Genomic DNA, 12248 nt, shown 5'->3' on the forward strand with positions numbered 1-12248 from the left:
TAGAAGCGGCAGCGAGACCCTTAAGAACTGGAAAACACGAACAGCTTCCCCTTAACCTTCCTGAAATCCCTCCATTTTGTAGACACGGGTTTGCTGTTCCAACGTCTCCGCTAGCAGCTCAACATAAACAGAATCCGAACACATACATCAAATGTAGCGTAAACAGAGGAAGTAACACATCATTACATCCTAGACGAGACGGAGACCACGGTGTCTCTGAGTGAACAAAGGCAGTAAACACACCACACTGACATTCCAACCGTTTTCTGCTTCGCTGATAAAATTAGCTTTGAAATCAACTTATATGGAGGCAAATAAAGGAGTAAGTAAGGATGTGAAGGAGCAGTAACGTAGCTTGTCGCAGAACTTGAAGTCAAAAGTGCCTTTACTGTAGAAGGAGTTACATTCAACTGAAAGATGCGACATGTTACATTGCAAACACGGCGTTTCTGCGCTTCTTTTTCCTAATGCCGAGCGCGTGTGACAGCAGTGACTTTCCCTTTTACGCGACACGACACCCAGTCAGTCCTCAGTACGAGAACGATTGTGTCTGTACACCTAGAAGATCCACAAGACCAAAAGCTACAGAGAGAAAAGAAATGTTAGTCCAGTAAAAATGATTCAAACCTGAGGTGGCTCTTTAAAAACATTTTGCTATAATCATTACAGTGCCCCATTTTTTTATTCCTCAATCTGGTTTTGGGAAAAATAAAACATTGATTTTTCTTTTTGAAGGCAGAGCTCCCAACCATAATTCAGCTTCCTCTCAAAAACTGTGTTTTTGTTACATTTACTGCCAAGCTAATCCATCTGCACAATATCTCATGGAGCCCCCAAAGTCCTGAAAGACGCAGCACAATATAATAACCTAACATCCTAAAATCTCTAATTTTATTAGTCGGTTTCTTCCAAGGCTTTTCTTAATCCGTGTCATTTTCCTGATGCTGGTGCAGCAGTGTTTTCTTGGACAAACCAAAATGATCTCAAACCATCGGCAGAAATCCTTTTTTTTTTTTTTTTTAGAGTAAACGAGGCCTTGCTACAGTGTCTCTGGGAGCAGTTCTGGTAGCATTACAATGGTATTTTAAAAATCTGATTTTTTTATTTTTTCCCCAAAATTAACAAGAAAAAACCCAAAATACTGGACGTAAACTCACCGTGTCTGAGGCCCAGGGTGCTGTTCAGGGTGCCCGTCAATCCACCGGCCAAGCCCCGGCCCCCCGCATCCCTCCTCTGGCTCAGTGTGGAGATGAAGGTGCCTAGAGACGGAAACGGCTGCTTGGCTCCTCGCCCAAAACCCTGGCACAGGAAGACGACACCATCACCATGAGCAGCCGAGAAGAAGAGTTCCTGCTTATGGAATCTGAGCAGCGTTCATTTTTTTCCCCCCACCCGAGGTGGGTGAAGACGCGCCCTTACCCTGCCTCTGATTGGCTCTGACCCCGGCATTCTCCTCCAACCCAAACCATCTCACCCGTCCTCATGCCTAAACCTAACCCTCCGGGCCAATCAGAGGCATCGCAGAGCGGGTCTTCGCCCGACTTGGGCGGGGGGGCGGTGGGTCGTGCTACCAGGGAACGTGAAGCTATCAGCAAAATGTACAACTGACAGAAAGGCTTTTTTCCATAAACACGACACAGACAATCCTTTTTGGGCATGAACGTCTCAGACTTGTTTGCTGCTTTTTGTTTTGTTTTGGTTTGGTTTTGTTTAACTTGAGGTCCCATTCATTCAAACTGCTTTACAATTTGATTTTTGGGGCAGAACATTTTCCAGATAAACAATGGTTCCTTCATTGTAGACAATGAGAGTAGCAATAAGTAAAAAAGGTATTTGAACGGTAAATTAAATAATCACAAATCAAATCAAAATGTATACAAAATGTATTTAAAATGCAAACATAAATGTACTGCTGCGATTTACCGCACTGCAATTCATTTTTACTTATCTGCCAATATATTCGCCAATATATCTGTGACATATTTGAAATAAGCCAATAATATCAGCAGTATTGATGTTTCCACTGTAGCTTCCATTTCCCAGTGGCCGACTAAATTACCAGACGAGTGAACTCAGAAATTCCCTAGACTGACTCTCCGCATTCTCAGTTGTTGAGGTTTCTCTCCAGGCTTTCAGCTGCATGAGCAGACAGTGACACTATAGCCATAACTCAGCTGACCTAGCATAACATTTACTAAACGGTCTCTGTGATTAATCACCTTCTGGTCCTTTTCAGACAAGTTCTAAGTCCCTGCATTACTGCAGATGAGCCGCAAGTGCAAGCGGAGGGAGATGAGGAGAGGAAGGAGGGATTTAGAGGAGGAGGAAGGAAAAAACGGAAATTATGGGGAAAAAAAGAAGGACAGACGCAAGGTGAGGTGAGAAAAGGTGCACGTGAGGGTGAAGCAGAGAAACAAGAAAAGGGATAGGATTAGGAAGGAAAGTAGGAATGGAAAGAGAATGAGAGAATTGACAAGAAAGTGAAATTGAAAGCAGGAAAGCAGGGATAAGACAGAGAGAGGAAAGGAAATTGATGCAGATAAGACGAGGTAGAAATGAAGACGAGGAACAAAATGGGGAAGACAGAGAAAAACATGAAGGACAGAAGGAGAAGAGATATATGAGAGAGAGGAAAAAAGACATGAAAGAATAGATGGAGAGGAGAGAGAGCACAGGAAGGAGAGAACGAGAAGACGGATGAGAGGTGGAGGAAGATGAGAGATCAGCAGATGCACAGCAGCCGCTCCTGACAGCAAGCAAACACACACACAGACACACACACACACACACACACACCAGCAGCAATGTGATCCGGGGCTGCAGAGGAGAAGGAGGAGGAAGACGGTTAATCTGTCATTCAAAATGAATCAGTTTCCAAAGAAATGAAACCCCGAGGAAAAGTCAGAACAAAATCTTAGTCATGGCATCGGCCCACACACACACACACACACACACACACACACACACACACACACACACACACACACACACACACACATATACTTTCCTACTGTTCCCATGTCGTATCATTTTCTCTCTTGTCCAAAGCAACACAGACAGAAAAACAAACGGCAATTTGTCTCAGAGGAAAAGCTTTCAGACACTTAGGAACAGGTCATGTTTTCAGAGGAATTATCATACACACAAGCAGAGATTCACATACAGGACACACACACACACACACACACACACACACACACGTGCACGTTCATACTGTCTCTTTGAACAGAAGCTCCACCTCCCTGCGAGAGCGTTAGCAAAACCCAAAAAAACCTTCGCTCGGTCCTTCGCTCAGATCGGATCACAGCGAATGTTGGTAACACTGACTGATCTGCACACGAAGCAGCGTAAATGCACGAATGCAAACACAGTTTTAGAAACCAGATCGACTGACCTCATTACAAGGAACACCTGTGAATTCACCTCAAAATTACAGCAAATTAGCATTAAGTTCATCAGGAACGGGCTCGAAAAAAAAGAACAATGATTTCAAGTGAAATTACGGTGCAGTGCTCCAGTTCTCATGTCCTACAGTTACTGCTTCAACTGAAATTTTAAATCCAACTGAAATCTGACTCGGTGTGCAGGTGTCAGTCGAACGGCTCTGGGGATGGCGACGCTGGCCGGGCGGTCCCCCACTTTGGTCGAGCCCTTAAATGTTTTTGGAAACATTCGTGATCCCCGGAGAACGAATCCTACAGGCTTTGGCGGTCCTCTGACTTTTCCACATTTGTGGTTTTTAAGTAGAGTGTCTGCTAAGGATGTGCGCGATTGGTCGGCTTAACGATTAAGCGCTGCTGCTCTTGCTAGTCGGCACCGGGAATACTAGTCGGTTTAACCGATTGTTAATATTTCATTGACGTACAAGGCTGGTGAACTGTTTCGTCCAAGATGTACTCTAGCCGCCACTCGCCACCAGCTGGGGCTGCAGCCCCGGCAGACGGCACACGCCCCCCCCCCCGCGCTAGTGCCCTAATGTTGTAAACCAGCAAGGTGTAAAGTGGGACAGACGACATCTCGTAAAAAACCGGCGCGGTTTGGCAGTATCTTGATCTGGAAAATGAAAATAAGGTTTTATGTGGGCCACGTCAGATGAAAACCGGCATATAACGGCCTCCACGCGGCTGCGGACAGCTAGTCCTCTATCTGGAGTCGGTTTGCAGCGTCACCCTTGCACCTACTGTATAAGCGAGGCACGTATAATTACACTTCTTTCTCAGCGAAGCCACAGCGGCCACATCGCTCTCCTCTCCCTCCTCGCTCTTTCATTATCGACGTCACAGCCCCACCCACAGCGGCCGACTGACAGCTGATCTCTGGGAGACGTGGAGCAGAGACACCACGGGGCCGACGAGCGAGCGACAAGCGGAGACTACATCCAGACCAGTAGTAATTTGATTGTCACTGAGGAAGAAACCAGCCATTAACCGACATTTCTCGTTTTTGTTTTCCTTGATGAAGAGAACACTGACTGCATCCTGGTTCACATCTGACAACAATTAACACTTAGAGCAGCAGCTTTTATCTCAGTGAGCCTTGTGATGTCAGTTCTGCCCAACTCCGGAAATGCTGTCATCCAGAGAGAAACCACAGCAAGAAGAGCTCGACATCTGACTTTCTCTTTCTCACACACACACACACACTTTGCTCCGCCACCCCTCCTCCGTCTCAGCTGCTAATCTCTAATCAGATCCTGTAGATTATTTGCGAGAGTGTGCGTTTTCGTATCAGTCATGGCTGTTGACTGAAATTTGGCTTTTTCTAAGAACAACTTTGTCAACTTTTGTCAACTTTCCAGGCCGTTTTACTGTCTTCCAAGTCCAAACCTTTCTTAATTTCTTTGCTTTGTACTCTAACACGTCAAACACTTTGGCTGAAGCTCGACTGCTGATGAATCATCAGACAGACAGACAGACAGACAGACCTGCAGCCGATGAGCAGGTCTGTGAGAACACGATGACCACGTACTTACTAAGACCAGCAATCTGTTGAGAATGGGTCAAGTTTGTGCTAAACCCGCTGCCATTAGCCCTCATCGAGTCAGCCTGTGTATGGCTGAGTGTCTGCACATTTGGTTGAGTTCTGGCACCAGAGGACCAGATGTGAGCCGACTCTTGCTGGTACTTGACTGCCAGATTTGCCTGGGGTCCAGAATTAGGCTGACAAATCAGCCCCAGCTAGCAGCACCGGGGCCAGCTTTGGGCCGGAGACAGCTCACAGAGTTGGTCTAAGTAGGTTTGAGCTAATTTGGGTCCATAATTCATAACAAGTCTGGGTTGAGTTTGGCAACCGGTTGTGACAGATTTAGGTCGCTGTTGGTCCCCCGGGCTTTGGGTGCGAAAGCGCGATGAGAGAATAACACCATGCAGAAGAGATTACAGAGAATGAATAACAGAAGCCTGCTGAATAAAAGAATGGAGTCAAGGCAGAATTAAAGGACAACTAGACTGAAATGTTTAACCCTAATTTATTTTGCCCCTCAAAGAGATTTCCTCAGTTCTGCTGGGTGGCTGCTAGTTCTATGCATCCCAATCTCATAATTCATTTTAAACTGATGTTGAATTACCGGGATAAATGAGAGTCGTCTGTCAAAGCTCTGATTTTATTACGTTGCCTCAGGACTTCCGAGTCACTTACGCTAATAGATCGCTGGCTCTACGCGGAAGCATCACGTCATATGGCTCTCGTGTTTTTCTTTGGGGATATCAGCTTGTGCTGTTTAATTTATGGAGGCATCGGTGTATTAAAGAGAAAATAGACCCTCTGGGCAGAGCTACGTGTTCATCCTCTCATGTTGGACAGAGTGCAAACCGGACGACACAGTGACGCGCCATCGCAAAGTGGCGTTACGAGAAGGGACGGGACGGGACTGGGCTAGCGGGTTAGCACGCTAACTTCAGTAGAAGGAAAGAAGTGACGGGAATAGAGGCAAAACGAGAGTTAACATTGGCGTTGCCTTCCGCCAGGGGAGGCAGCTCCTGAGGAGTAAAGGAACGACGTTTGGTGCTGAACTCACAGCGTTTCTTCTAGACTGGTAAGTGAACAGCTGTTAGTGCTAACGTTGGCTACGTAGCGATAATAAAAACTTACATGTAGCCCCTTTACCCAGGCCACTGAACACCTGCTGGAGGTTTTGGAATGACATGAATAACATGTTGCACGGCCGATCCACCGCTATCATGAAAACAGCAAGTGAGATCGTCTTTTTTTGAAGAATGGCGTCCACCTTTTCCCCGGATCTCGAGAATCTCTGACTAAGAGCGCTGGAGCTGGAACGGCACCTTACTGAGACACCTGTTGGACCTGAGTGTATTAGTTCCCGATTTCATAGATCAAGAGATGCTTGTAACACAAAACAAATTTAACACTGGAGCTGTGATCAGTTTTTGTTGGTTTTTTTTGCATTTTCTCGGTTAACTGTCTATAAAGTGTCGGGAAATAGCAGAAAATGCAAATCACACATTCCCAGAGCCCAGCGTCATGTCCTCAAAGCTACTTGTTTTGTCCGACCAACAGTTGAAAACGCAGAGATGTTCAATGAATGGTAACAGGAAACAGAAGCGAGCAGCAAATCTGGAACCAGAGACGTGTTTGCCATTTTTGCTTCGTAAATAACTTGACTTCATGCATAAATTTTCGGTTGAGCCAACAAAGTTTTTATCTAATCTAATCCAATGTAAACAGACCACCATCTTGTCAAACTCTCGGAGATCTGGAGAAAATCTCTTTAAGAAAATTGCCTTAATGAGAATTTTGGAAACCCAGAGGCAGCTCTGGTTAAAACCTCTGTCCAGGTAAAAAACAAACTCCCTTCTTCGGTGCTCACCAGCTGTCTTCAATTCTTCTACTTTTTTTCGGTCTGCAATATGACGACAGCCCGCGGTCTCTGAAATCTTTCTCTCTCCAACGCTTGAGCCTGAATTTCCTCAGATCTCGCTGACCTTGAGGGGCCAGAAGACTTCCGAGCGGGAATCAGGGAGCGGGGCTGACCGAGGTCCCGGAGAAACGAGCTGCAGCGAGAGAATGCGTGCAGCCGCTTTATGGCATTTCCAGACACAACCAGAGTCGGCCTGAGCAATGACAGACTGTTTATTGGTCAAAACCATCTGATCTGCACATTCCTGCTCCCTGACACAATGGAGATGACATCAACCCACCGGCCTACAACCCGAAAAGTTTGCTCTGAAGTGACACCGAGGACCAAAGCACAAACACACCGACGGAGAGAGCAACAGTCAAAGACTCGGCTCCCTGCTCTGCATTTAACAACACGATGATGTAATCCTCGGACACTGCTGGAGAGCTGATGTCAGGAGTCATTATGTAAGACGGGGGCATCACTTTTTCCAAACCGCAAAACAACACTATTAAAAGAAAAACTTTTTACGTTTGTTGTCCCTTCGGCGTTTGTTTTACATATAAACATGTTGTATTTCATGTTTGACCTCTTCTGTCATTTGGATGCATCTTATGTTCAGGCCTGTGTGTGTTCACCCGGCTGCCGGACAAAGTTCAAAGTGAAAGTTAAAACGATTATCAGCAGAATCTCTTAAGTATCAGACATTCAATATCTGTGTGTGTGTGTGTATATATACACACACACACACACACACACACACACACACACACACACACACAGATATAGAATGATTTGGGGTCCAGTGAAGAGCTGGCACTTGGCTTTACAGTTTGTCGTGCAGTACTGTAGCGATGTATACTTGTTGTGTTGTGTGTTTTCTTTACTTTTATGGATAATTCTGTATAAATTCAAAACTCTAAAATAAATTCAATAAAAATAAAATCTGAACTTTAGATGCAGAAAACTTTGGCTATGATTTATAGGACAGAACAGGACCTTTAACAGTTTGGCCACTGGTGTCACACAACACTGATTAATATTCACTAATCGTCTTATTCATGTAATGTTGACTATATTGATTTTGTTCTGTTGGTTTTTTTTCTAAAATCAAAAAAACTGATTTTTGCTTCATTAAAACTGATATTTTTTTCTATTCTAATTTTAAAAAGGATCAATACTTTGTTGCCTGATGTTTCACTCGGTCTCTGCACTTTCTTCTTACTTTTGTTTGTTCGGTTGTTTGTCTTTTCTTTTGCATGAATAATGTTAACATGTATTGAGTCAAGACCTGTGTTTTTTGTTCTTTCCCAATATTTAGACTGATGGTGCAGTTTATTTTTCTAATTTGAAAAAGAAAAACGGACCTTTTTATTGAATGATGCAATATCAACACATTTTACAAAACGAAAAACGGAATCTGCACGACAAAGAAAAATGAGAATTTAGGTTGAAAATCACTTTGTTGGAGAGTAATAAAGAGAAGGTGCCGGTTTCTTACAGCTGGATGGGAGCTGTTGTAAATTGGTGGAAGCTTCTCTCTTTCCCTCTCAACTCCTGACAGCGCAGAATGTTCTCCATCCATCACCTCGGTGTAGAAGGGTGGAAAAAGTGGTGTTTTTTTTTTTTTCCCCTGGAAAGACTCAGTCCTCTGCAGCCGCTGCGTTTCTGCTCCTCAGAGGGCTGCACATGTTTTTACCAGAGCCAGCTCTGACTCCGAGTTGCCCGTCTGTCTGCTCAGTCCGCGCCGTTAGCTCCCATAAATCAGGAAGATTCACATCCTAGGGGGAAACGGAGCGAAATCTACCTTCGTCGGACAGGTGGGCTCCCCGTTACGCGCACAGCCTGACGCGCAGACGTCTCCAAAAGCTGCGCGTAAAGTCTCCTGCGGACACCTGAAAGAGCGCCAAGTCGTGTTAGTTTTAAAGAGTTTTTAAAACGCGTTCCGGCTGAGATTCTAGCCGCTTCCTCTCCTCGTCTCTCTGCCCCTCTCCGCGTCGTCTGTCGGGGAAGCAGCACAGCTGCGGGCCGGCGCCATGTTTGGACGAGGAGGAGGAGGAGGAGGTGCCTGGAGAGCAGAGGCGGGAGACGGCGGCGTTTCACACACAGACACACACACACACACACAGAGAGAGAGAGAGAGAGAGAGAGAGGGGGAGAGAGAAAATAACCGGAAATGGGACCTTTGGATTCATAATAAAAGGGTAAAGTGGGAGCAAAGAAAGAAAGAAAGAAAGACAGAAAGACAGAAAGAGGGAGGCCAATAAATCCTGTTAAAACGCAAATGTTCTGAAGGGAATCAAACAAAATGCAGAGTAGAATAAGAACTTGTAGAATAAGTGCAGGAATAAAACGTATAAAATAAAGTAGGGAAGCCAGTTTCCGCCAACACAAGAAGTAGAATCGATGCAATGAATTAAAAACAGACATTAACGAACTAAAAAAACCATGCTGTAAAATAAATGATGACTTTAAGTTTAAAAAAAGACAGTAAATAAGCAAGCGTTGTATGTATTATCTCATCTTTTTGACTCTCAGAATTAGGAGTTGTGACAGAGAAATCTCAAAGACAATCTGAATTTACTATCTTACACTTGTCAGAGTTTTGACCTATTGCCTCAAAACAGAGATTTCAAATCTGTCAAAAAGAGACTTAGAGAGTCAAACTCAACACGAGTTGAAAATAGTTGTAGCCTCTTGATGACACTTCTTTTTGCAAAGGTGAAAGATTTCTTTATGGGATGCATTGAAACTTGAACTCTGAAGGCTGTGAGAAAATGAAGTGCATTTCCTGATCAGTGATCTGAAAACCAGTGTCTCTTCCTGACTCGTACCAGTCCGCTTTGAGTCTCTGATAAGAATTCTGACATATTGATGTGTGGATCTGAAAACATTTCATGGCCCCGATCCTGTTTCTTCTCTGGTTTCTGCCACTCTGTCAGGCCACCGCGCTCAGTAGGGCTTTTGTTTTGACGGTTGCACCGGGAAGTGCTGCGCTGTGGCTGCCCCCCCGTCTTGACTGTGGTCCTGCAGACTCTGCGTCACCGCCACAATTTAACTTCTGTCCATAATTAGTGAAAAACAGGATCCGGGCTGCAGGCCAACTCTCACTGAACATAAAGAAACGGAACGGCTCCTGATGTCGCAGATCTCCCCCCAGTCCGCATGTGTGTGTGTGTGTGTGTGTGTGTGTGCACGTGTGTGTGTGTGTGTGTGTGTGTGGTTTCTCGGTAAAGCTGAGATCATCTGCGCTCTCCCTTTGGTTTCCCTGAAAACAGCTTCAGTGTTTCTGCAGGTCCTGGAAAAGCCTTGAAGACATTTTTAGAACTTATATTCTTGTAATGACAGCTCAGCTCAGTTTCGTTTCCAGGCCGGCAGCTGAAAACTCGAACAGCTCGGCCTTGTTTGATACCAGGGGACCAAATATTAGACACAGCTCGGCAGCTCGACAAAACGAATCGGAGTTTGAACAGCGTTTGTCACAGCCCGCCTGATAAATGAATGTTCTTATGAAAATATGGAAGCTTCTCCGTCGAGGGGCTTCCGGTCTTGTCTGACTCTGGACTTTCTCCTGTTCTGACACGTAGGTTGCTGCTGGAACCGCGATCTGCGCGTTTTGATCTGAACAGAGTCTGTCGTAAACCGGCCTCTCTGTTTGGTCCACCTCCGGACCCTGACAGGAGTCAGCACTGGCCCCGGGGTGCCCAGGTGTGTACAAGCCAGAGCAGAGGCCAGTCCGGCAAGTTCTCCTCCAACCGTACACGTCTGTGCTGCAGCTTTTGTTCTTTTCCTTTGTTTTCCCAGAACAACGTCTGTGCGGCACGTTCTCTCTCGTCCATGTTTCTCCCACGTACTTGCCTGGTAATTGGTTCAGTTGTTTTGTTGTAAATAAAAACTTTTATTATTTAGTTCTGTGCCTCGGCCTGAGTCCTCCTGGCAGGCTGCGACGGGAGCTGGGACTCAAACCCGCGTGTTCATCGCTTACGTCTGGGGCCTGAAGGCGGCGGACCGAGGCGGCGGGCACCGTTGCACTAGGGGAAGGGGGGTGTTATGTAAGAGCAGATGGGCTATGGGTGACTCATGGATTTATGGGCTGTGGGCTTCTTCTGCTTGCATTTCCAGGTTAAGACACAGGAGCTGAGGAGCGAATACGTGAGTCAGGATAAACAAGGGGTTGGATGACTCGGTGAGTGTGTGACCAAGAGGCCAACCAAAGGAGTGTTTATTTGATTTTCGGCACTGGTGCGTGAATGTAATCCAGCTGAAAACATCCCAGCAACCGTTCAACTGTCATCGACCTATCTTCTCCAGATGCCCTTGAGCAAGGCATCAGTGCTCCACAGACCCTCCAGGTTCACAGCATTGCTGCTGACCTTGACCTCTGACCTGCAGATTTGTAGCCGTGTCCCATTTCAGGGACGAAACTGTCTCCTTCAGAAGACGAAGGATCGTCTCCCCAAATGAAACAATCTACAAAATATTTACTCCAGTTCCCAAAGCCCAGGCCTCACACCAGCTAAACCCGGTGGTGCGTTCAGGTGCTCCACGTGCATTTATAATTAGTGCTGAGTACTGAAAACCAAAAGCTGGCTTCCAATGTGCGGTCTTGGTAACATATTCTTTGAACAGGTAATTACTAATTGTAGCCATAGTTCAAGACTATAAGGTGACAAAGTGGTAAATTCCAGTGGCAGGTTTAACGATACCAATATTCACTTCAGGCGAATTAAAACCGCGGCTGCGAAATGCGACCAGAAGTCCCATTCTTGTTCCACTCAGGCTCGGGCCTGGCTCAGTAAAGCTCTGCATTTTTCCTCAAGCGAGAGCGACCTTTTCAGGAAGATGGGTAACAGGCCCTTGGGTCAGTGAAGACCTCAGCTGACGGCTATTTGGGTGTTTGATGGACCAAAATGGTTCTGGTCTTTAAAACCTGAGGCAAAGAAAAAGAGTTGTTTTGGTTTTTTTTGTTCGTAGAAAAGTGGAGGTAGCGGATAATGATTAACATCCACTGAGTGACAGGTTAACTTGATACCATCTTCTGGTTGCCGACTGACTCGGTACATTTCTGTCACGGTGACTCCGACGGTAGGAGTTCTTGAACTGAACTGAAGAGAAGTCGAGCAGACTCGGACCCGTTGGCAGAGAGGAAACTCTGCAGTATTTTTAACCCACACATCATCAAAGCTGCTGACCCACGCAGCTTTTTAAAGTCTGGGCACTCTTAGAGAAAATTACCAAAAAAAAAAAAAAAAAACCCCAGAACGCTGCCTGTGGGTTTTCCAGCCTAAAGAAGGTCCTGCAGAAGGTTTGATCCTCATTACAGGCTGTAACAGGCCGAAATGCTCACTTACTGCAGACAAAAAAGAAGATTCCTTTGACCATAATTAAAGTG

General features: G+C 45.6%; 1 protein-coding gene across 1 annotated transcript in view; it reads right to left on the reverse strand.

Moving 5' to 3' along the window:
• The window catches only part of hectd2 (HECT domain containing 2), a 50502-nt gene extending 41544 nt beyond the window's left edge, over nt 1-8958 (reverse strand). The window contains 2 exon segments of the mRNA XM_040139318.1: nt 1158-1299; nt 8358-8958. Coding sequence (XP_039995252.1) covers nt 1158-1299; nt 8358-8441 — 226 coding nt within the window. The 5' untranslated portion in view covers nt 8442-8958.
• Between the last annotated feature and the right edge of the window lie 3290 nt (nt 8959-12248).

The sequence above is a fragment of the Xiphias gladius genome, chromosome 11 (assembly GCF_016859285.1).
Source record: "Xiphias gladius isolate SHS-SW01 ecotype Sanya breed wild chromosome 11, ASM1685928v1, whole genome shotgun sequence".
In the NCBI taxonomy this organism is placed as follows: Eukaryota; Metazoa; Chordata; class Actinopteri; order Istiophoriformes; family Xiphiidae; genus Xiphias; species Xiphias gladius.